At 27.3% G+C, this 27,785-nt stretch overlaps 1 protein-coding gene across 1 annotated transcript in view; it reads left to right on the top strand.

The window, feature by feature from the left end:
* LOC107438967 (uncharacterized) overlaps positions 1 to 27,785 on the top strand; it is a 191,531-nt gene that overhangs the window by 124,015 nt on the left and 39,731 nt on the right. Inside the window, exons 2-7 of the mRNA XM_016051395.4 lie at positions 3,200 to 3,271; positions 4,954 to 5,025; positions 5,115 to 5,186; positions 11,998 to 12,141; positions 15,201 to 15,272; positions 19,061 to 19,132. Of these exons, the coding sequence (XP_015906881.1) occupies positions 3,200 to 3,271; positions 4,954 to 5,025; positions 5,115 to 5,186; positions 11,998 to 12,141; positions 15,201 to 15,272; positions 19,061 to 19,132 (504 nt within the window). The remainder of the gene's footprint in view (positions 1 to 3,199; positions 3,272 to 4,953; positions 5,026 to 5,114; positions 5,187 to 11,997; positions 12,142 to 15,200; positions 15,273 to 19,060; positions 19,133 to 27,785) is intronic.

The following is a 27,785-nucleotide window of genomic DNA, read 5'->3' as shown; positions in this document are numbered from 1 at the left end:
CTATTAGTTTTGTTATGAACAGCACAAAGGCAGTTATGAGCATTAAAGTAACGTCATATTTAACGTAAGTTGACTCTTGTTATATAATTTAAAAGAACAATATCAGCATGTGTAGTAATTCACTATTTCTCAACTAATACAATGACAATATCTAGAAGAGAGGGAGCTAGTGCGGACTTTTTTTTATCAATTTGCCAAAAAGATTACTAATAACTATTTTAAACAAATTTTGAATATTATTTTCATTACAATTTGAAGGATTATTTTCATTTTGAAAAATAGATAATCTAATTTGGATGTATAGTTTTTAAATAAGATTTTTTTAAAAATGTTTTTGTCCATGTGGAAACGTTTTTAAACTTCACTGCAGAAAGAAAAGGTATGGAAAAAAATACCAGAATAGGGTAAAACTTACAGTGTCTCTGACTCTATGCGAAAACCAAAAAGCTCGTTCACTTTTACTAATGATCTTTGGTAATGATTTTGGTAAAATTAGCAATTATATATGGTTTTATAATATGTGATAAAATTTTGCAAGTATGATAAAATTTGGTGATTTTATCATGGTATCTATGAACTTGGCATAAGCCTTTTTTTTTCGTTTAGATTTACTTTTCACTTTTGCATTTTTACTAAGTAATAAGTGTGGTAATAAGAACTATAACTTTCAAAACCAGAATTTTCGGTAAAACATCTGAACGGAAAAATTACCAAATAAATAGTTTACTGTATAATTTGGCTTGATTAAACAAAATCATGTTTTTTTTCTTTTTACCAGAAATGTTATCACTATACATTACGGTAATAAAACAGGAACTTTTTCTCCGTGTTACTAGTCAATCTATTGTTATGTATAAAAAAAAGAAGTTGAAAATAGAACTAATTTAAGTCTAAAAATTCAGTCTTGAGTCAATATTGCTAAAAAACTTTATAATAATTAACGTCTTTTAACAATATTTACTTTCATTTCACCATTACACAATTTCAACCGTTTTCGTGAAAAAAAATTTCTTGAATATTTAAAATGGCAACAAATGTTACTCTTTGCTATTTCAATTTTGATCTAAAACAGTTGAATTTCAAAAAATTTGCCACTATAATATCTAAACAATTAAAAGAAATATGTAGGATTTGATAGTAGAGTGAAGTTTTTAATTGATGGTCAAATTTAGAAAACTTGACTAACCTTAATTGTTTTAGCAATGTAAATAGTGTATCAGAATTCTTAGAAAACTTCAACAGTTTTATCGTGAATAAGACTAAATTCTATTTGATTGTAACCCACACTATGCCTTATTTTGTAACTGTCTGTATAAAAATTGTGACCTGCCAAACCTCTAAACGTTAAAGTAGTATCTCGAAAAAAGAAATTTCTGCCAGCATTAACTTAAAAATATTATCACAACTGGTGATTAAAAATAAGTCTCAGTGTCAGGCAGAAATCACTTAGCAGAAACCATACAAAAACCACTTAGATTCTCTAATACTTCTTAAAACTGAAGAACCACTTAATATTTTAAGTAGTTTTTCAGTCCAATTCGTTGTCAAGTTGTACGCGGCACTGCTTCAGATCAATCGTTTTTATCTTTTAAGATTTAAAAAAGATATTTAAAATTTTGTTAATGAATAACTCATACAGATGTTGAAACATTCTAGCATTTTTTTGTCCTGAGGTGTTTCTTGAAAACTTAATTTGATATAGAACTTAACACGCAGATATGTTGTCTGCGTTCATTAATTTCCTTTTAATTTTTTCTTACCTTCTAGTAAACATCTACAAATATTAATGATTTCCATTAAAGTCTTTATAAAATATGTAATAATATGTTACTTAATAAGTACTATTATTAATATATAAGTTACTTAATATGTATTTAAATGTATAATAATATGTACTGTAAAATGTGTATAATATGTACTAAAATATGTTACTTAAAAGAAACAGTTTTAAATGGTTTTTTTTTTTTATTGTCATTATAATATTTGCCTGTACTCAGAACATCATATTTAATATTTTGATAATCCTGCGTCGTTCAAAATTATTATATATTCAAAGGGGGTATAAAAATCGTGTGTTGATGCTAAAAAAACGAGGTAAAAATTACGAAAGGGGAAAACAAACAACTATTTTGGAAAACAAGTACCATCCACAGAGGCACTAATGATAGTACTTCTCTGTAAAACCGAAACAGTCATGATTCTCTCAAACTTGTTAGTCTGTTCTTCTTGTTTTATTTCTACGTAGTTATTGTTTTAACTATTCAGTATTTAAATAAAACACAAGAATGTTTATAATGTATTTCGGATAATGATGAATAAGATGACGATTGTGTTAGCGTGGCATCTGGTATTAAAGTTTTTAAATAAATCTAACGATTTTTCAAAAAGATGAAGTTACATTAAATGATTGTTAACGTCAAAAAAACTGAAAAACCTAATTCTTTAAAAAATACATTAATTTTAATTATTATTAGTCTTTTGATTACTTTGCCTAATTTATAACTAGCTGACTAGCCGTTCTGGGAACAGGGTAAAAAAATAAATTATCCATAAATCGGTATGCATCAACACTAGAATTTTTTTAATTCTATATTATTTCTTTAAATGTATTACTGTCGTTGAAAACTGCTTTATTTAACACATTACAGAAAAATAGAAAAATGTTGAATGAATTTAATTTGTAAAAATGCTTTTCTTTATTTTTTAAATCTTATGATTAGAATTTGGTGCAGATTGAAAGATGCATAGCTTGAATTTTGCTAAAATTAGTTGTGTAGATTGAAAATCATATTTAAATTTGATTTAGAACATTTGCAAAATTTTTCGCAACGTTTTCAAGGTGCTAAAAATTTGGTAACAAGTATTCATAAGGTAATCATTGAGAATCGCCATTATTTGGCTATTATATTATGTCTTTATCTGGACAAGAAATCAGTATTTTGCAATTACACTCAGAAAAAGATTTAGTTGATTTATTTCTGTAAAAGATTTAATTTAAGAGTAAATATATCACTGGAAAAAATATTTAATTTATTGGGAAAAGCTATAAAAGACTAATTACAAATTTAATTACTAGATTATAGAAAATATGTTATGTCTTTCCTGGAATAACAAATTTTATAAACGAAAATATTATATTTCTAATATTTTGCTTATTGTATTTAAATAACACAGTTTGAATTTTTCTTTTTTTCCACAGGTATCTCAGCGATAACAACATCACGAAACTTGGAGAATCACCATTTCGGAATTTATCCAATTTATTGGAAATGTAAGTAAAACAATACTTTTCATTATTCAGTTTCATTAATAGTTAAACTGCAAAAAATTCAAAAATGTACATATTATATTTCAAATGAAATTATAGCGCAATAGAAAAATATTACCCTTTGAATATTATTTTTATATGAAAATCAAGCAGCATGAATTATGGTGCTTTATATATAACTATTCTATTTTTAGACATAACTTGTTAGAATATAACGATAAATTAAGAGCAACCATTTACTGATTTAGATAATCTGTATTTAGAAATTTTAAAGTCACTATAAAACTTGTCATACATATATAATCTTTAATTAAGGATAATACAGTTTTCGTTATGCACTCCACTGTACAAAATTCTAGATCAAATAACGGTAAGAAGTACCGGCATTCAGGGGTGACGGTATTTTTTACCGTAACATGTCCGATTTTCTGTAACTTTTACAGTAATAATAACTGTCAAATCAATAAACCATTTAAATTAAGTAAATTTCAACCTAAAAAATTACTGTGTAATGTTTTACGGTAAAAAATGAATTTTACGGATGATACACCTGATACTTTTTACAGGAATTTTTTACAGTGTCACACTCATACAAAATAAATGTTAGGCAAAATAAATAGGTTAAAAATCAATTTAATGTATTCGCGAAACTTTAAGAAGCTACACAATAAAAATTTCCAAATCAAATTAGGGTAAAAAGTACAGTCACTCAAGGTGCCGGTAATTTTTACAGTAAAATCTTTTTTTACCGGAACAAAAATTTTAATATACCGTAATTTTTACAGCTATAATTACAGTGACATCACTGAATCACTCAAATTAAATAAGCATAACTGTAAAAATTACTGTATAATATTGTATCGTATAAATGGATTTTACTGTAAAATGGATTTTACGATTGATGCACCCAAAGTGTGGGTACTTTATAGGATATTTAAATCAAAACTTTTTACAGTGTATGATAGACTTAAGTTTGTGTAAAACTTGTAATTTCATTGATATTCTAGTATCTAGTATTCTCTTTGTTTATTGGAAGTGAAATAATTGAAGATATATATATATATATATATATATATATATATATATATATATATATATATATATATATATATATATATATATATATATATATATATATATATATATATAGATAGATAGATAGATAGATAGATAGATAGATAGATAGATAGATAGATAGATAGATAGATAGATAGATAGATAGATAGATAGATAGATAGATAGATAGATAGATAGATAGATAGATAGATTTTCCCCTTTTTCGGAATTTTTTTTATTATTTTATTTATTATTTTTATTATTATTTTTCTTTTTCCTTTTCTTCATTGTTCTGTAATTTTTCCATATATATCTGTATATCTGTATATATATATATCTGTATATATATATATATATATATATATATATATATATATATATATATATATGTATATGTATATGTATATGTATGTATATATATATATATATATATATATATATATATATATATATATATATATATATATATATATATATATATATATATATATATATATATATATATATATATATATATATATATATATATATATATATATATATATATATATATATATATATATATCTGTATAAACCTTAATATATTTTTCAAAGATATAAAGCTCACTTAGTTTATTTCATCTCTGCAGAAACTTAGCGCACAATAATATCTCCCATGTATCACCTGGAGCATTTTTCGGACTCAACAAACTCCGTTCATTGTAAGTTAATACCTCTAACTTCACTTGCTTCATATTTTTTATCCGATGTCTATTATTATAATTGGTTTAATAATTTTAACTCTTTTCAGATCACTTCAACACAATAAATTAGGAAATATCCCAACCGAAGCTTTGCAGCCCTTAACCAATTTGGAGGCACTGTAAGAATTTATTAATTTCTTTATTTAAATCTTGTTGTACTTAAATACATTTTTACTATTTAATTAGATTTATTTTCTAGCTTAAATTTTAATAGTTATGCATATTTTTTGTTAGCTACCTTATTTAATACTTTACTGTTTTATTTTTGTGGGGTTTTGAGTATTTTATCCTTAGTACTTTTTTAATATTAATGTTTTGTTCATGCTTACAATTTTTCCTTATTCTTTTATACACCGTATTCAACTAATAAATTTTGCAGCATCACATTAGGAATACTTTTAAAAGATAAACTACGTATGACATAACGTTTCAAAATTATTTTAGTTATTTTTTTAATTTTCATTAAAAAATCACTTCGTTGTGTAATTATATTAACCTTATTTTTCAGTAACGTTCAGACTGTTTGTCTTTAGTGAACACAATATTTGCATTTTTCTTATGAATTATATAAATTTGAATGACGTCATTACATTATTTCATAAAAATAAGGACCTTTTTTTAAAAAATGTAGTCAAATTTGCTTCTTTCTCTGCAAAGTTTTGAACAGCAAGCAGCTACAACAATATTTTTTTTAAAAAAAATGATTAATATTGTTATTGGATCATAACGCTTATTGTAACTAGTGTTTGTGACTTAGATTGCATTACAACTGGCTGAATTTTTTGAAATATTTTTTCCTACAGTTTAGTATATGTTATTTTAATTTAATTTATTAGCTTCACACTGTTAACAAATATTTCGATAACAAACAATTTAAAGAATTTCCTTTTTTGTTAGAGATATTTTCATTCTAAAACATAAATAATGCTAGAAGAAGATTTTTCGTTGCCCTAATTTTCAGTATAAATATAAAATAGATTGAATAAATTAAAAATATATACTGAGAAAAAAATATGGTCAAGACTACTAGAATATGGTAAAATTTATGGTGTTTGTGACTCAAAGAGAACATCAAAAAGCTATGTAATTTTAACCGAAGTGCTTTGGTGATAGTAATTTTCGGGTAAAATTAACAAAAAAATATCGTTTTATAATATGTTATAATTATTTGTAAAGAGGGTAAAATTTAGCAATTTAATCATGATAACTTAGGGCAAGACATAAAACACACTTATTCATATAAATTTATTCTTCAGTTTTGTATTTTTTCCTATATACAGGGTGTCTCAGTTAAGCGTTTCAGAACTTCTAAGAGGGGTAGGGGGCATCCTGACGACTCGAAATCCTATAGCAATGTGGGGTCGGAAATGCTTTCCTGAAGCAATGACGTACACAGGAGCACCCTAAAGAAAAGAGACCGTAAGTGAAAAATCGCTATAATAATACATTGAAAAAATTATATGGCCTCCTCGGTCACCCGACCTATCATGTCTTGATTTCTGGAGTCATATGAAAACACTGGTTTATGACACCCCTGTTGATAATGCTGGTTGCAAGAATCGCAGTAGCTGCCTGCGAGATATGCCTGGAGTATTGCAGAATGTTCGAATGTTCATGCGCCGGAGATGTGAGGTGTACATTGTAGCCGGTGGCAGAAACTTCGAATACTTACTTTGGCCCATGTGCAATATAATTTTTTCAATGTATTATTATGGCGATTTTTCACTTACGGTCTCTTTTCTTTATGGTGCTTCTGTGTACGTCACCGCTTCAGGAAAGCATTTCCGACCCCACATTGCTATATGATTTCGAGTCGTCAGGATGCCCCCTACCCCTCTTAGAAGTTCTGAAACGCTTAACTGAGACACCCTGTATAGTATAGTAGGAACTATAATTTTAAGAATCAGAATTTCCGGTAAATCGTTACCATATAAGAGGAAAAATCACCAAATGAATAGTTTAAGTACTGTATAGTTTGTTTTTATTAATCATGTTTAGGTTTTTTTTACCAGAAATGGCAGGAAATGTTATTATCATACAGTTCGGTAATTTTACCAGAATTTTTTTTCTCCGTGTCAAATAGTTCACACTATTTACATTCGTTACGATTTATCATCTATCTATATTATATAAAACGCTAGTACGTATGTATCAATAAAATCGATGATATTTCTTTTCTCGCGTTGGAAACAGTTTTCATTTTTAATTGATGGGCTTCGGCACGCAAGAGCAAGTAGTGAGAATCATATGTCTAATCGGGTGAATTCTCTTCGAATTATCAAAAAATTTCTCACAAAATTATCTTCATCGAAGCCGATGCTTTATATCCGGCGTTCAGTACTATTTCATATTGTTTTACAACACATGGTTTTAGCCCTCTGGTGGGAAAGACTTTAAAACAAAACTTACAACAGTCACTTTTCCCAACAACTGAAATTTAGAATAGTGTAATTAAGAAAAATATGTGAACTGTTTGCAATTTCAAATTAATATTGAAATTCACAGGTTTAGAATTTTCTACAGTGAAAAGTTTTCGGAACTTCAGTGTTCAAAAAAGTATACAAAGCAACATATGTTTAGTACCAACATATGTTTAGTACCTAAGTTCTTAAACAGTTACAATATTCAACAGGCTCTCTTTCTGAAATTTTAATAACTTATTACTAAATCCTTTTAATTTCAATGAAAAACTTATAAAGCCTACGTAATATTTTTTTAAAGTTTTTTATTCATAATTTCTTTATTATATTCTTATCTCGACTGCTCAATTATAGTTCTTACTTACATATAGTCTTTAGAAAAAATCTTTCAACATATTTCAAATAAAGGGAAGGCTATCTATCATGGTAAATGACAAAATAACATGCCATATATAGACATATTTTAATCAAAAAACACTTAACTATTTTAGTTTGCTAGTAAAGCGGAATAAACCCAATTATCAGCTGTATTCTTTCAAAATTCTGAAACATTGCTTTTTTTTTTAACAAAAGGTCACGCTATTTTCCCATTTAAAGTAACTATGAGGGTTATAATTGCTGCTTATTATTTTCCAGTATTCTTCATGACGAAGTCATTTGTTTTCAAATATTTAGCACGTCTGTCTTTGGGGGACACAAGACCTTTGAAATGAAAACTGAACAAATTTTCTTACTTAAAATGATATAAAATTTGTTAAAAATTTGTATTAATTGTTTGGTTTAATTTTTAAATTGACATTTCTATTGATAAACCCTATAGAATAGTATCAAAATATTTAACCATGAGACTTAATAAGATAACCATAATTAAAAGATGATAATTGCAAAAATCATCCGTTGCATTTCTAATTTTAACAGAAAATATGCATATTTTATTTACTTAGAGCATTGGAGATTTCGAACGACACATGAACCAATTTTTGTTTCCTTTCAATTATGTTTGAGTAAAAATAAAACTGATTTTAACTAGTTTTATGGAATTTCTTTCGAAAAATAATTTGTTTGAAGTACAGGAACAACATAGAAATATTTTGAAATGATTGCCTTAAGAAAAGAATCCTTAGCAATATTTTAAAATCATTGCATGAAACTTATATCGAATACAAAATTGAAACGTAAGAAGAAAAAAAAAGGAAAAAAAATAAAGAAAATATTTTGTTAGAAAAACTTTCTACTTTTGTGTAAATTTTAACTCAAAATTGCCATTATCACTGTTTAAAAATACTTTGAAGCTATTTCATTGGGAGGGGGGGGGATTCAATTTCAAGCAATTTAGAATTATATTTTACTTAAAAACCATTTAACTACTTTAAATATTTCGTTATCAAAATGAAATATGATCTCTTAATTTAATTTTAGTTCTTAAAAAAGTTTTTTAATCGTTTTATCAGCAAACGTTTACTGATTTGATTTGATTTTTCTTTCATTAATCTTTTGGAACACTTTTTTTAAAGAAGAATCAGAAAAAAGCGTGACTGTTAAATTAACGAACTGCAATTAATTCTTTTTTAAAAGAAAGTATTACTGTTGTTTTTTATTATTAATGACGTAATTTATCAAGCCAGAATTAAGCGAAAAAAAGTGTCTTGAATAAGAAAAGTTTTCTAAACTGAAAAGTTTTTTTTTTCATATTACTTTATAGAAGAAAAAGAAAGTAATTTTTTGTTTTATCCATGTACTTAAATGTTTTTTTATTCTTTACTTTAAAATGAATATCTAAAACTAAGGATTATTTTGATTCTGATTGAAATTTGCTTTTCAAATTTTTTCAAAGATAATGAATATTTTTATAAGTAAAATATTTTCATTATTTAATTTTCCACTATAGCATTCAATTAAAAAATTCTCTACATGCTGGATAAAAGTAAGAAAATTATTAAAAACTTTTGTCTCAAGAATGATCTTCAAATTATTCTATTAAATTCAAATTATTCTTCTATTACATTATTCAAATTATTCTTCTAACTATTATAGACCATCAATATTACGCATAAACTTTAACTATTATAGTTTTTGGTCATTATTGCTACTATCAATATTACGTATGCATAACATGCCGGTGTTTTTAAAAATTCCTTGCGTTTTTAGTATATGTAATATGAGAATTATAAATTTAACCTATGCCGTATATATAAAACCTAAACATTTTATACACGGAGAAGAAAATTCTAGTAAAATTGCTGTACTGTATGGTAATGACATTTCTGGGGAAAAAAACATCACACTGGTAATAAAAACCAAAATTTACGGTATTTTAACCATTTATTGGGTAATTTTTTTGTTCATATGGTGATGGTTAACTGAATATTTGCGTTATCACGAAAAATACAAAAAGCACAAAGCTAATAAATAGTAGAAATACTAATAAACTGATAATAGAGAAAAATACGAAACTAAAATGTAAATTTAAGCAAATAAATAATTTTTAAATGCCATGCTGTGACAATAAAATCCCCAAATTTAATCACATCAACCAAGTATAATCACATATTATAAAATTGTGTTCTATTGTTCATTTTACCAAAATCACAATCAAAGTATTTAAGCTTTTTGATGTTCTCATACAGCAAGAAACACGGTAAATTTTATCATATTTTGGTAGTTTTGACCATGCTTTTTTCTCAGATTAAAATGACAAATGCTTTTTTCATAACGTCAGAAAAAAAGTCAAAATACGGCTATTAATTAACGATCGTTCATTAGTCAAAATTACAAGTGTTATTTTGAAAAATAAAGATAGACTGCCATTAAGAAAGTCTACTATTCAAGATTTCAATAATGTATGATACGCCGATATTTCATAGGATGTTTGAAATATGCCGATTTGTCATTATACTTTGCCGTTTCATTATGTCTTAGCCGGTTTTTCATGTGTCATTCTATAAAATGCCTTGGCAATGAACGAAATGTTTAATCATTGCATACTTAGTTGATCAGTTTTCGATATTCTACAAAATGCTTAGATATTCTATGGAAAGTTGTATTTGAAAATTTTCTGATAGCATACAAAATTTAAACGTTTTTGATTTTTTTCTTTTATTTACTGCTGAGGTAAATTGAAAAAGCTTTTTCCTTTCATACTGTTTTTAGTATTTCAAAGCTTTCGATCTCATGAATGAAATAATTAAAAAATTGCGTTTTTTATTTATGTTTCATTTTTCAAATCGAAAAGTATAAAAGATATTTAAACCGAAAATGTACGACAATTTGTTGTACTTATTATTAAACTGTAGCGAAATTATTTGTGAAAGGACATCCATGATTTTTGATATTCCTTTTTTAACTCTTATATACGTGCATTATTAGTTTCTCTCATCTAAATCTAAAGATTTACGTGATTTTTTTAAATATTTTTAAAGCTTTGAAGTAGGCAGATACTTTAAAATATTTTATTAAAATCTGATATTATGTACACTTATTTTTATTATTTTTATTAAATAATAAAGTCTAAATAATTTTTGCTACATACAGGGTTATTCATAATTCCCTTCGCCTGCAAACGCCATTTTTCTTTACTACAACTGGCTTCAGTGGTACATGTTACTGCCATCTACCGGCAACTGCTTAAATTAAAACTTGAAAACTTTCGGAATAATGTCATATGTTCTTTTTTGCCATATTCGTCTTCGTTTTTTTTACTATAACGCTTCGAAACCCCGAAGAGAATTTTGAATAGCCCTGTATTTAGTTTAAACCAGGAAAAAATTTGTAATTTATACTTTTCATTTAAACTTAAAATGTTTTTTAAGAAAATGCCAGAACTCAGTACCTAAAACACTTTTTGAACAGATCTAAAAAATTACATTTCAGAATTTCATTTTCAAGTCTTAAAATTGTGAATTAAAAATATTTGATATACTTTTTTTGTACTCATAGGTTTGAAGTACCCATTTTAACTTAATTATTTAATAAACGTAAAATTTATTCTAACTCAAATACAAACAATAATACAGTAAGTAAATACTAACTTAAGTAGGTACATTAAGAGTACTAACATTAAGTACCAGCAACGAGTTTTTAACCTTATAATTTTTTAACGCTATTACGAAAAAAATCCAAGTCACTTTAAATAAATTGATGCTTTTCTTTTCTAATCTGCCTGTCCAATGTTAATTTTCAAAATAGCATTCAACGAAAATCGCCAAGTTTAAAGTAGAACGTCGCCATCAATTTCCAACAAACAACAGCACTGTTGCCACCACAAAATACCAAAGATTATATCTCTGTCAGGAACGTTTACAATATCTAGTATTATACGTTGCCTAACAAATAGCTTTGAATTCCAAATCACATCATAAAGGCATCACATACTCAGATTTTATTTTTTTTTAAAGTAGAACACAGAATGTATACATAAAACATGAGAACAGACATTTCAAATGTAAATCACTCTGGTTGTTTTCTTTTGGCATGTTTTGTTGTCTTTTTAACAGATGTCATTTTCCAACAGGCATTTGGATGTCAACCAATTGGTGGATGTACCCCAAGGGAGTTTGGTTTCATTAGTGAAATTGCAGAAATTGTGGTTGAACGGAAATCAGCTACAAGTCATCCCTTCCCGAGCTCTTGATCAGCTTCCAGAATTGGAAGCTTTGTAAGTTTTTAATTTTTTTATTTTAAAACCAATTCTCTGAAGGCATTTCATGGACTGTTCTGTATCTATCTCATTTGAAGATATTTGGCAATTGTTAATGCATGGAAAATTTTGTGTAAGACTATTGAAAATCCGTAAAGCAAGTATAGGACTGTGAGGCATAAAAAGACATCAAAGCATTTATAAAAAATATTTTATCACTAATGTTCAATCTAATTTTTTTGCTTTCTTTTTTTCCTGATTTTAAGCAAAGTCTAGAAGTTTTAATCTATAAAGGTTTCAGTTCTTGTCATTTTATTACCGCTGTTGACCCAATTTTGGGTTCACAACTATAAATGTTTAACTCCATGCTTGTAATTTTGAACTCAATCTAGAAAACAATGGAACTCCTGGATCATGTATAGGTGGAAATTGACCTTCGTGGAGGACTTTTGATGGAACTAATTTGCATTTGTATTTCATGTAGAGGAAAACCACGAAACCCTCTCACGGTTAGCTTGACGAGCAGGGGATTCTAACCCATGATCCGTCAACCACTGAGGATTTTTTTTCGTCAGCAGTGTGGTAAGTGCGAGCTAGGTACGGAATTCGTATTCACCAGCAATCGCTGAGATTTGAATCCGGGTCACCACATTGGGAGGCGAACGCTCTATCCTCAAAACCACAATGGCTCAAAACGAAACCTTAGCAGCGGTGGGAATAATCAGTGTTGTTCATCAGTTTTGGCAATATTTTACAATATTAATTTTTGCAATGCCTTTGTAACGCTCGCCAACCCTTGGAAGTACTTGAGCAGTTTTTTTAAGATCGCTAATCTTACCTATTCTATAATTGAAATATTATGTATTTCTTAACAATTTTTTTAATAAACCTATAATTGCACGTATGTGTTTAGATACCGAAAATAGAAATTCAAGTCGAAAAATCAATATTTCAATTTCTTTTTCACTGATTTATTCTTTAATATTTCCCCCAAAAATAAATAAGTTTACATTTTTAAACGTAACCCCTGGGAAATAATATTAAAAATTAAATAAATTCAAATAATAAAAATTCAAATTTAACCTTAAAACGTTTAACTTTTTCTCGCTTAAAAATATGATTAAATTATCAAATTCATCCTGAAAGAAAAAAATTTTTTGCCTGACATATCGTCAATGAGCTTTTTATTCTACACATAGTTTGGAACGCATGTTTATACGAATGAACATAGCTCGAAATGCGTGTTTAAAAAAGTAGACGCAGCAAAAAAAAATTATTAGTGTTTTCAATGTTTAACTCAAATGTAACAACTAAACTAGGAATTCTGTACTTACTTTTCGTAACACTTTTAAACATTACGCGGCAAAGTCCAAGCTTTCGGGGTCTAGGAGGTTACTGGGAATATTACAGATGTAGCTCCTCCAGGATCTCTCCATATTCAGAACACTAAATGATAAAGTGGTTTTAAAAAATCCAAATTCGCTCAACGTTAATTTAATACAACTATTATAAATTTATAGAACCAGTAACAACCTTGACAAGAACTGTTGATTTTTGATATCATTTTAAAAAATTCTAAATAAAAAAATATGCTGAGTGTTTTGTCGAATGAATGACATCATATTACGTTATTAACTTCATTAGTTTCTTCCTTAAAAATAAATAAAATTAAAAATTTTTAAGAGAAGTAAGAAGTTTGTAAAACGGGATCAAATGCTATGGCCATTTTCTTAACCGCGCAGCATTTTTAGCCGTGTCCATTTTCTTAAATAGCTATGTCAATTTTCTTAAACGCACAGCATTTTGAGCCGTGTTCATTTTCTTAAATAGCTATGTCAGTTTCCTTAAATACACGGCATTTTGAGCCATATCATCTCTCTTAAACACACACTATTTTGAACTATGTCCTGAATAGAAAATTCCCATAGTGTTGAAAAATTTGAATTTTGCAGATTTAAATCTATAAATGAAAATAAGGAGGAGGGAAGAAAGATAATCTGACGTCACACGCATGAGTAAGAAGGAAAAAGAATTCATAGTAATCGAAAGCAAAAAAAAAAATTAATTGAAGAACTCTCGATATTACTTTATATAAATATTAACATCAAGCGCCCTAAGTAAAATTATCCTAAAATATATTTTGATTGTAGAATTTTTAGCTTTGATTCTGTCCAAAAAAGAGAAGGAAAAACTTGAAATTATATCAAAACAAACATCAAAACTTTAAAATTTAATAAATATGAAATTAATTCAAAATTTGAAAAAGGATCAAAAGTTATTTTAACTTCAGTCATAAGAGTATGCGCTTGTAGAAAGTTATAACTTTACTTCTATTAGGTTTTTTCTTTATACCACAAAATTCCGAAATACCGTCAATATAATCTATTTAATTACTCCTAAACTAATTTAAAATTTATGCAAAGTTAAACTAATACCTGAAAGAAAACACCATACACTTCAAAAATATACAAAATTGAAATGACAGTCGACATGTTATTTTAAATCATTTTTGTTTCGTTACATTTACGTTTGTTACGTCTAGAAAATGGGCTCCAATTTTTTATGCGCTCGAAACATATCGACTGTTATTTTATTATCGTATATTTTCTTAGCGTATGAAGTTTTCTATCAGGTAATATATTACCACTTTAGTTTCCTAGGATTTTTTACTTAAAATGAAATTTTTTTCTCATTTACAGATATGAGTACGCGGCATTAAAAAAAATTACAATTACCCTACTAATAGCTTTCGTTAAACTAAATTACGCAGCTCAAAAGAGGAATCTCTGACTTCAACTTAGATTAACACAGAAAGTAATAACCACATCAATAAGATTCTGATATCAAAATGCTCTTTAAATATTTCCCTAGAAAATTATGAAATTTTCTATTATTTAATCTAATAGTTTTTGAGCTATGATTGAAGCACGCTCGATGTAAATTCTCTTAAATGGTTGTGACCGTGATACATGAAAAACGGAATATGAACATCAAATACATGAATACGGAACATTGTTATAAAATAATTAGTGACCGTATTTTTCGATTTATTTTATATAATGGCTTTGTATTTTCAGAGACCTGGGCGAAAATAAAATCCATAGTGTTCCAGATTATGCTTTCAAAAACCTATCGAAACTGGTTATTCTGTAAGTATACAATAGGAAACAAAAAAAATTTTGTATTTTTTATAATTGTCTCTACTTTTTAATGCTAAAAAGATGATAGCGGATGAAATAAGGTACTTATCCGTTATATTGGACAGTAAAAAAATTAAAAAACAATTATTGACGCTAATGATGAAGTGATTGAAATAATAGAGTATTGTAGTTATAGGTTACAGTTGCTATGGTTATTTAATATGCATAGTATAACTGCTTGCGCCCCCGCTCCGAAGCGAGTTCCCTAATTTATTTTTCAAAATTCTAACCTTTCACCCTTTGACGCAGAATTTTAAGCAAACATACTTTTTTTAACATTTTCTTTTAATTTAAAGTTAAAATAAGTGCAAAATATTATACTTAGCATAATAATTTATGAAATGAAATATGATTTGAAATACCAGTTTCTTTTTCTGGGTTAAAGGTGAAATTTTTCAAACACGGCTCATTTCTAAGCAATAATTAGAATTTGCACTTATTTAGATAAGAGAAGCAGTTATTTATCATTAATTGTTTTGTTTTTTTTGATTTTCGAAATCAATTATGAATTTAAAAAAATTCAAACTACCTTTTTCAGATTTTAGTATAAACGTAATTTCGATAATCAAACATTTTTAGTAACTATTCAACTGTTCTTTATGATTAAAAAAAATATATATATATATATACATATTTACTTTGGCTTGTAATTTGAGCATTAAAAATTTGAGCATTTAAAAGAGTTGCTCAAAGTGTTGAAAAAAAGATCAAAGGGTTTATAAAAACTCAAAGCTTAATAAATTCTAAAATGTCCATTAATTTTTTTTATTCAAATTTAAACATCGATATTTCTAATGATTTGAAATGGAAAGGCTATAGTGAGTAACTATAAAGTTTTGTAGATTTCTGAAAATTTGAAACATGGCAATATTTTTCGGAAAGGTGACATTAATTTTTGTAATGTAAATTTACTTTTTTAAACTATTTTATTTTAATAAACAAATAAACTCGTTTAAAAACTTAAATTTTGTTCATCCGATGTTATATCCTGAAATCTACATATCAAACCATTTCGTCTGAATTTTATAAGAGCCGCACATTATTTAGTCATAGCTATGCTACACTTGTAAATTTTATTTATAAAGTTAAAAAATAAAATTAGTTAATTTGAATTTAAAATTCTGATTTGAGTTTGTCGTTTAAGCAGTAAATTTTCAGCTAGATTAGAGATGCTAAGAGCTGATTAAATTTGTTTTCGCACTGATGCAAACTCGTTGGGATTTTGCTTCTCTTCTTTACTTTCATCTGACAAGAATTCTCATAAAAAAGGAAACGAAAATCCATGTTTTTAATTAAGTTGAACGTCAGTTCTACGCATATTGCTTTTTTAGTTCAACTTATAAATATAAATGAAGACGTAATGTATTTTTTTATAGATAATATGTAAAACTTCGTGTAAAATGAAGGAAGTTTGTTTAAAAAAAATTTAGATTGGAGCTTTTTTGAGTGTATAGTTTTTATAAAAATCCACTCATCTTGTAATTATTTATAGCAGTAGTTTAATTAATACTTTTACAGAAATTTCATATAGGTTTAACGAAATCAGTTAAAACTGAAGCAATCTAATTATTTGTACCTATCAACAATTCTTTGCTATTTGTAGGAAAAAGATTTATTTTCCTACCTCTAAAAGCAACAACGTGTTAATTATTATCATTCTTTAATTTGCCAATTGAATTGAAAGGTAAAAAGAGATTATAAAATTGTATATACTTTTCTCCAAATTTTAAGCCTTGTGTTCTTTACATTTTCGCAAAAAATTCTTCAAATTTTAAATTTAAGCCCAAGTGTTTTTTAAATTTTCGCAATTCATTTCTGCAATTTTTTTAATTTATAATTTTGATCAAAATAATTAGTCCAACATTGATCTCCAAGAAAAGTAAGTTTTTAATAGAATACGATTCCGTGCCATTTGTGCTAAGTCTTATGTCAGTGATTCTCAACCACTGCGCCGCGGCACTTTTGTGCGCCGCCAAATTCTTAAAATGTGCCACCAAATATTAGAAATGATACAATAAAAATTATAATGCTTTTTTTTTATTATGAGTAAAGTTTATATATATATATATATATATATATATATATATATATATATATATATATATATATATATATATATATATATATATATATATATATATATATATATATATATATAAATTTAATAATTTTTCCACGCTTTAATCGCGTGAACATCTTTGTCAGCGATTGTATTGTCTCTGACAATCTTAAAATAAGATGGAAGTGTTTAAATTGTATATGACACTCAATTTTAAAAAAATGTTGTAAGAGCTAATCATTAAAGTAAGCTATGCAATTAATAAACAAATTAACAAAGGATAACTAAAAAAATAAATATATAAAAAGCAAATGCATAAAAAACAAATTAACAAAGGATAACTAACAAAAATTAAGCTAACAATTAATAATTAGCAAAAAAAACTAGTTAACAAGAAATCACAAAAAATAACAGTCAATAATTATAGAAAACAAGTTAACAATTAATAACTAGCAAAGAAATAAATAACTGTTACTAACTAAAAAAAATTGGTCGAAAGAAATAATTAATCCCTTAATAAATGTGCTTTTGTAGTACATATTATTTTATTTCACATTCAAAATTATTATCTCAAACTATTTAACACAGTGTAAAATAGGTAATTAAACAACTTTTAATCTAATTTTTTGCATTGTGTGCCGTCCAATTTCGAAATTGTTAAAAGTGTGCCGCAACAAAAAAAAAAAAGGGTTGAGAATCACTGTCTTATGTGTTTAAGTCGCAGTTAATCTTGCTTCAGTTTAGACAAATTAGTGTAACTTATAAAACTGTCAAATAGTTTTATGAAATTTGAACTGAACACTATTAAATGTTCTGCCGTAAATGTGTTATTACGATAGTATAATAATAATTATACTATGCGTTTTTTTCCATAATTTAAGTTTCTCAGTAATGTTCTTCAGTTTAGAAAAGTTTATATAAATTATAAACTGCTAAAACGATTTATCAAATTTGAACTGACTATTAAGGGTTCTACCTGAATAGTAAAGCATTATAATTATGATAATATTATATTGCATAATATTATATTATATTATAAAATTATTATATTGCAAAAATAATTTTGAATATAAATTTTTAAATTTAATTTATTAATATTTATACTTATAATAAATTTCAATGAATAAAAATCACTTTCTTTAAATTTTAATCTATAATGTTTTTAAATTGATTTTTAATTTATAATATATTTAAATTCAATTTTAATGCGTAAAATAGTTTTCAAACAAATTTTTAATTTATAATGATTATTTTTCAAATAAATTCAAATTTATAATAGGTGTTTTGTAAATAAAGTTCAATATACACTGATTCATTTAAAATAGATTTTAATAAATTAAAATTCCAAATAAATTTTTAGTTTACTATTCTGTTTTCTGATTTAATTTAAACTCTATTCAAATCTCACCAAATCATAGAAAAGAAAATCATAGAACAACATAAAATATCATAGAAAGGAAAAAAACATATTGTTAATTCTCCGATAATAATATGCTAACATGAAGGGATATTTCAACATCTTAATACCTTATAGGAAATTATGTCTTGTATGTTCTAAGTTTACGACAAACCTTTCAATTTTGACTCTAACTTAATTTTTTTTCAAAGTTGTTTATAGGAGATGGTACTTTTATATTTTTAGACTTTTAAATATTTGCGTCTCTTTCTTTTTTTCCAGAATGCTGTACAGAAATGAAATTAGCTTTATTGGACCTCACGGACTGGATGGACTAGCGTCTTTGAAAGTATTGTAAGAAACAAAATTATATATTAGGATTAAATGAATAAATAGTACAGTGCACAGTGGGCCGGCATCCAAGGTTTCGTGGCCAAAATTAGTATTTCGATAAAATTTGTTTTAAAATTTGGGGGGTTTTATGTGCAGGTAAATTGAATTCATAGTTGAAATTTTGAAATACACTGAAAATACCCAAAAAAGCAAAATGGCGGCTGAAATATGGCGAGCAGGAATAAAAAAAATTAAATAGTACGTTTAAATAATTAAATATAGCAATGAAAAGATAATAATTTTCGTAATTTTATATTAAAAATGTAAAGCAAATTATATTTCCGAAGTAATATTACAAAATAACGCGAATTAATTACAAAATAATGCAAAAACATGAAAAAAACATAATTTTTGTTTTTCGGTATATTTAGTCCGCTTTTGCAATACGGACAAAATGGGGCAGGTTTTTTCGAAAGAAGAAACATCAAAGAAGACAACAACAAAAAACTTTAGCTAATTACCTCGTGGAACTTTTTGGAACTAAGTTTCGAAAGTCATTCAAACACTGTAAAATGTCAAATGATAAGATATAAACTATAAGTCTGTCAAGAGTATTAACTAATCCAACAAATTGAAAAATTGTACTATAATTTCAGACTAATTACTCTGATAAAAATGTAACAGTAAGGTGAAATTCCTATATATATATATATATATATATATATATATATATATATATATATATATATATATATATATATATATATATACGTGTGCATTTTTTTTCACCCTGTACATTAAAGATTACCTTTGCCCTACCAAGCAATAAATTGCTCAGAACCCACTTCTTAAGAAAAAAAGTTGCACGACCTCACGTGTTAGGTTTCGGTGTAGATGAAATTAAATGTGAAAAAGATGTGTGAAAATGTGAATGTGATATGTGAATTAATGTGAAAAAGATATGTGAAGCTATGAAAAAAGTGAGATTTTGAAACCTGCAAATTTCATAGTTCTAGATCCAATCCTATTACTATTCTTTAGATATTCTTTCCTTTTTTTTATTATTCAACATTAAAAAAAATACTAAAGTTATTAACTACCAAATTATCCTCCATGGTGTTGTTTAGAGGCCTGCTTGGAACTTTAAAGATAATGAAGCTAAGAAACCTCAAAAGAAATTATCTACACTTTATTAGTAATAAAAAAATAAAATATTTCCAGTTAAATTTTTTTAAAAAAGAGACTTTTAAATTAACATGTAAAGTCTCTTCTGCGTTTTTCTTAAAACTAATTATAGGGATAAATGTTAATATTTTAAAGCTTTGAAAACTCCTAATTTTGTGTTTTCATATGAAGAGTAACCTCCCCAATTTTTGACCCTGGACTATCAGAATACGATGCTCTCATTCATGAATAGAGAGCAGCACCATAAAGCTCCTTAACACAAAAAGTCTAGTGTTTCCCATCTCTTACGATGAAAGAAACGACGAGATAAACTATTTAAACCACATTCAATGATTCATTTGATAAAACACAACTCAACCACAACCTAACTCCAATTTTTTGTTACCTAACGAAAAGCCTAGCTCCAATGTCTAATTTCATTTCTTTTTTACTGTTTTGAAAACCATGCTATCTATAAATGGTTCAAAAACAGTATAGCTTTATGTTCATTGTTTTTCAACCATACTAATTGTAAACAGTTTCAAACCCGTAAAGATGCAAAATGTTCTTTACTATGAGCTTTACTGTTAATCAGCTGATGAAGCTGCTGCCGGTTATTTTACCGTAATTTTACAATGAAAACTTGAACAGTGTAGTTAAAGAAGGTAAATTAAGAATTTAAAAGCTTGTTTAAAACGCTCTTGTTTTATCGTTTCGTTATTTTATTTTTGCTCATTGCTTTAAAAAATTATTTTTCAATAAATTTTAAAAGAACTTGTATTTTTATTTTACAAGTTAAAACTTTCGACATGCTCTAAAACCCCCTCTAACAAAAGAATACTGTTTTAGTTCAAAACTTTATCCAATCTATTAAAGTGTCACGGATCTCTTCTAACATTTTTTTCAATATTTCACTTTAAAAAGAGATTTTCGCGTTTTTCTATCTTCTAAAATTCCTCACTTGTTGGGCTGCTGCCAAATTTTCTTCTCTCTTATGAGCAGAACTAAGTTGAGTGCTTCCAACTGTTAGAATACTTTTATGCCTTGTTAGGAAGTTTATACTTTGTTTTTGGAGCTTGTTCTTGTAAGAGTTTGATGTAATTTTAACCTATTGTTATGCTTTTCGTGTAAAAGAATAATGTAAAAGAAAATAAGTGTCATCTAATAAATAAAAAGTTTGCAATAACTAATAAATTTCACGACATGGAACGTAACAATAATTTATCGAACTAAGATAATCCCGTATAGCATTCATTAAATAAAAATATTATATCTAAAAAATTTTCAAAATGAACTAATAATTATGGTATGGTATATCTAACTGTTAATTTAACTATTCATAAATGTTAAATGTATCCATTTACAGCCTACAGTTGCGAATGAAAATAAAGTCCCTTTTAAAATGCAATGCTCTGAATAATTTTTGAATCGTGATTTGAGAATGCCCACGTAATTGAACTTAGCGAACACTAAAATATTCAAGAATTCAGTCACACGCGTCACACTTCAGTCGGTAGTTGACGTATAAGACCTACCAGCGCAGGCTTCGTCACTGACTCCACGGCCTTCAAAAATGCCTTGTGCCTTCTGTAGACGCGGTGGTTGACATTTAGAGTCTTTCAGCGCAAGCTTCATTGCTAACTTGAAGGCCTTCCAAAAATGCCTAGTGCCATCAATACACTTAACTTTACGATGGTTGTCGTCAGGGCGCTCACATGCAAGCTTCAACACTGACTTTAAGGCCTTCAAAAAATACCTAGTGCCATCACGCTTGCTTCACCACTGACATCAAGGCCTTCAAAAAATGCCTAGTGCCATCAATGCACTTAACTTTACGATGGTTGTCGTCAGGGCGCTTACACGCAAGTTTCAGCGCTGACTTCAAGACCTTCAAAAAATGCCTAGTGCCATCACTACATTTAACTTTCCAATGGTTGTCGTCATCGCGTTCACAAGCAAGCTTCAGCACTGACTTCAAGATCTTCAAAAAATGTCTTGTGCCATCAATACACTTTGCTTTCCGATGGTTGATGTTTAGGGTATTGCTACGCAAGCAGCATCACTAACTTTAAGGCTTTAAAAAATATATTGAATGACCGGAGTTTTACAAAAAGGACTATTCATTATCAAAGATGATCAAAGACGACTGGGAGACCTCACATGCGTAAGCTGATTCCCTTTCCATTAATCCTAGCCTATCTGACTTATACATGCGTCACATTAAAAGCACTGACAATACTTTTTGAAGAAAAATGTTCGTTTATTTACCTTTGAAATATGGGATGTAGTCGCAAATGAAATTCTTTTAAAATCTCGAAATTAAAAATTGTTTAAATCTCAAAAATTAAAAAAATTTTAAATCTCAAAAATTTAAAAATTTTTAAATCTCAAAAATTAAAAATTTTTTAAATCTCAAAAATTAAAGTTAATTTATATCTCAAAAATTAAAATTCTTCTTAGTTTTATACCATTTAAACTAAGAAGAATTTTAATTTTTAATTTAATACATTATTCAAAAACTAAATTATCTTCATTACATTTAGTAAAATTTTATCAATTAAAAAGATTCCACGCAACTTTTTTAATATTATTTTGGCATGTGCTAACTTACTTACCAATCAAAGAATAAAATAGAAATTATTCTATTTTATGTTATAATTCTATATTATTCTTGAAAAACAACATATTGTTTACTGCTTAGATATGATTTTTTTATTTTATTAAATAAATCAACGCACACAAGCATTAATAATAAAAATTGTTTCAAATCATATGCTAAGTCAAAATGAGCATTTTGAAATTATTACATTCAATTTGAAAATTATCGATTTTTTTTAAAATTTTACTGTGATTATTGCGTGAAAACTATTATTTAATGCTCGTCTATTACAGCGAAATATTTCAAAGAATTAAATAATATTTTCAAAAATATATGTATTACTAATATCTATTATGTTCCTTATCTTTTTTTATTGCTACATTTCGGACTATTGCATGTACATTTTTTTTTAAAAATAATCTCTATTATACTTTTTATCTATATATATACATTCCTCTGTTTCGGACCATCACATGTACATTTCTTAAAAAACACTATCTCTGTTATGCTTTTTATCATCCATTGCTTCTTATCGAACTATCTCATGTTTTTTTTTTCCTTTTTTTTTTAATCAGTCCCTTTTGGGCTTTTTATCTATATACATTGCTTCGTTTCGGGCTATCGCGTATACATTTTTTGCTAAGTAATGCTGAATCAACTGCTTAACGCATTAATGTCCACAGTGCTCTTTTAAAAAAAGTTCTCGACATTTATTATTTGTTTACATTTAATATCATACTGATATACTTTTAATTTTATATTTTATGACGTTTAATATTAAGATAAATATTGTAGGTAAATTGTGACTGAAATATTAATGGTTACATGCCTTTCAATTGCCAATAAACAGTTTCATTTTTTATGCTACAAACAACGTGAAAACGCATTTATAAAACAGTCATGTGATCATTTTGATTCAATAATGCTGCAATATTTCAGAGATATTACATTTCAGTGGTTAATATAATACTTTCAGTGTCGATGAAGGTGACTTATTGTAGTGCTTGACAATGAAGAAGGTACTTTATTATACTACCGAAGCCATCTTATTGTAGTTTTGTTTTAACTTCTTTACGTCGTTTTAACTCTATTTACACAGATTGACATTTGGAATTAATTCAAGCAGGCTTATATTTACCATCTCACAGGAGAAAGAAATTATAACTTAAATCATATAATGTTTTTTTGTATCTCTAAATGAACTTATTAAATATTTTTAGAAAATTTTTATGATAACGTGATTGACAGTTAATGTGACAGTTACATACAGAGGTTTATCAAAAACATTCATCTGTTGGAACTAAGGCATATGATTTCGGTCTGGGTCGAATTATCTCTTCCTCACGTATGTAACAGTCAAAATGAGTCACTGTATGTGATTTCTTCCATACCGAGAAGTTAATCCTTTCAAATCATGAATATGGAATATATTAAAAGAAACAAGGGAATTCTATCAGACAGAAGACATTCACTGGATAATTCTTTGTCACGAAGATTATGGGTGTGCTCCACTTGCCAATCATCTGTCTTCGTGTCAATTAAGTATGAATAAATTTTGAGGAGGCACCTATTATGAGTTATCTTCCTTAAGAAAAGATATACTCTTTTATAAATCTTAAATTCATTGAATTAAAGTGGAGAACAATTTTTTGTTTTGTTTTCTGTTACATGAGATTTTTATTATTATTATTATTATTTTACAAAACTTGGATACTTTCGTATTGGTTTCAAATCTGCAAACACTTTCTATCTCCAAGCAACAGTTTTTTAATGACATTTTTAATCTGTTTTTTAGTCAAAATTTAAAAGTTAAAAAGCTTTATATATAACAGGAATCACATAAATGTTCTAACAAACTTAAAAGGAAGGTAAGGCACATTATAGGGACTGGAATTGGATACGAACCCCTGCTCGGAAATGCCATGTGCTTACTTGGAACGCTTTCCTAATATAAACTGTTTCTTCATGTGCTTCTGAGTAAGTCATAGTAAGGAAGCACCTCTAGCGCAGTAAGTCGACATTCTTACGCAATTTTTATCCTGATAATATGCAGTCAGGGGTCTGTTTAGAAGAAATTTGGGTTCGTTAACGGACCCTTCACAAAATATCTTTTCATAAAAACGGACCCTTCACAAAATATTTCAACTTAAAAACGGACCCTTCACAAAATGATTTTTCTTTTAATCGAACCCTTCACAAATTTGTTTATCTTTATTATTGTTTTGTTAATCGAATAAACCCTTCCCAGGGGTGAAAACAAGAAAGACAGATGTAAACGAATTAAGTTTTGTCTCCGGCAGACGCTTCTTCCTTTATTCGTCCGAAATGAATATTCTGGGTTCTGCAGTATAGGTTGCATCTCTAATTTTGAAGCAGCAATTGCTGTTTATTTTTGAAAATTTAATTTTTTTTTACTATAATTTCACAGTGATGAGCGTAATCTCGTATCTATTTGCGATTTAAAAACTCCTTGAAAAAGTTTTTTGCAATAACCGGACCCTATTTGCACAAATTCATAAAAGCAGGACCCTGATTAAAAGAATGTGACTTAACGCTTGTTTTATATTCACAAATTACGAGCAATTTTTTCACAATTTTGCAAAAACCGGACCTTTCACAAAATGTCTGGACAGACCCCCGACCATAACACCCCCTAAATGTTTGTCGCAACATTAACGCAAACCCTTGTAATGAATAACGTTTAAAATCTTGTTCATTTCGACAAAAATAGACTAAATATGTCATTTTAAAAGAAATTTAGCTTTTCAAGCAAAACTAATTTCATATTTAAAATACTCACACCCGAATAAGTCAAGATCAAGTATCTGTATGAATGCAATAAAAAATCTGTTTCCCAGTGTTATCAACTTGTTTTAAATTTAATAAATCAATATATTGAAAATAAAAGGCCCTTTTTAATCTCATAATTAAATATATAATTAGCGTTATAAACTATTAATAATAGTTAGAAAATTTATGTTCATTCATAGATTAGAAAATAAAAATTAATCAGCTTCAACGAAATTTGTTAATGAATAGGACGCTTAAGTAAGTTGTGAGGCGTTTCATAACCTCAAACTGATAATAATAACAAATGGTATAATCCATGCTTATTTCTTGAGAAAAATCTTGTATTATCAGCTCTAGCAAGCTCCGTTTCTAATTACAACAAATGATCCAGTTGTTAAGGATTTAAATAAATTATGAAGTGTTGTAAAACTAAACATAATAACATTACGAAATGTTATTATTTCGTTTAGTTTATTCAAATTAAAACTCAAATTCACCAGTTCTATTAATGATTTAAAATTGAGAATAAGCAATAGAGAATGAGAAAAAAAAACTTCGTAGTGCCTAATGTATCTAACTTTTCTAATAATCACCTGGGCAACACATAGATGGCCCAACGCAACAGGGAGAAATTACACTTATGTCTGAAGAGAGATTTGAACCCCGGATCTTCCTAGTACGAGATCAACTCCTTAACAGCCTTGAAGCCTGTTGTTATAATTCGTGGTTTTATTTTCGATTGTCTAGTCTTAATTATAGTTTCGTCATTCTAGTTACTATCTTCCACAATGTACTATGATAGAGTTTCGTCACAAATCACGTGATTTCGTGGCGAAATAATTCTCAAAATTAACGAAATACTGCTCAAAGATTGCAGAATCGTCAAAATTTAGAATTTTAATTATGAGGGAGTATAAAAGTTATAAAATGCGTAGCAATGATATCTGTTCAATGTTTTCTCACCATTTATTTTAACTTTAAAAAATAAGAATTTGCGTTCGTATTCTGCTGAAACTTCATAGTTCCAATTGAGGAAATATTTTCGTAACATATATGAAAGTTTTCGTCACAAATCATGTAATTTCGTGGCGAAATAATTCTCAAAATTAACGAAATATTGCTCAAGGATTGCAGAATCGTCAAAAGTTAGAGTTTTAATTCTGAGGGAGTATAAAAGTTATAAAATGCGTAGCAATGATATACTGTTCAATGTTTTCTCACCATTTATTTCAACTTTAAAAAATAAGAATTTGCGTTCGTATTCTGCTGAAACTTAACAGTTTCTTGCGACTTCACATCTGAAATCTTGACATGTTTTTCCTTCTTTTACTTTTTTATTCCTCTTCAAGCGTGCACTCTTGAATCAAAACTAAATCGATCATATCCACGATGTGTGAATTGTGATCTGACACTTTCCAAAGTCGTTAATCATCATAAATAAATATTAATGAAGGAGGATTTTGCTCTTGTCGTTATTCCAACGAACTTTTTTCTTTGCATTCAGATAAGTTTGTCCTTCGAAGTCATGCTTTGACTTTTCTTGGAGATTTATTTCTTATATTAAATACGAATGAATTCCCATCTTAGTTACAATGGAACATTTAATTTGTAGACAATTACAAATAAGTCATTAATAATCAGATTTGCTCAAATTAAACATATACTTTCATGCTATAATCAAGTCTTATGCATTTTTTTATAAACTATCCAACTTTAGTGGACAGTCGATCTTCCTTTTAGCCCTTTGACAGCTTACGTCCAGCGAAAATTATCGGTGTGAGCTTATGGGCGTATATACGTCCGTGACATAACACCAATCCACGTGACATTTTTGTTGATGACTAAGTTAGTAAAAAAATAATTAACCACAAAGGAATGTGTAATAAAACCTTAAACAGAATCTGCAAGCTCATTTATAACAATTGCTAAGGCTAAACTAATGCAAAAAAAAATCCTTTTTCCTTACGGATTAATAAAAAATTTTAAACGATTATTTGGATCTGGGACTAAATGCTTCTTGTACTTCGATGTCTAAATTTCAGAATTATGGCACCAACTGTTCTGGATTTATAAGAGATTCGAAATGGCGTTTCGTGACAACAAAAGTATTGAGTAAACATT

Source organism: Parasteatoda tepidariorum, chromosome 4 (genome assembly GCF_982258835.1).
Source record: "Parasteatoda tepidariorum strain Cologne lab strain chromosome 4, Ptep-v5.0, whole genome shotgun sequence".
Taxonomy (NCBI): domain Eukaryota; kingdom Metazoa; phylum Arthropoda; class Arachnida; order Araneae; family Theridiidae; genus Parasteatoda; species Parasteatoda tepidariorum.
The sequence above is the reverse complement of the archived record's forward strand: the minus strand, read 5'-3'. Positions and strand labels throughout refer to the sequence as shown.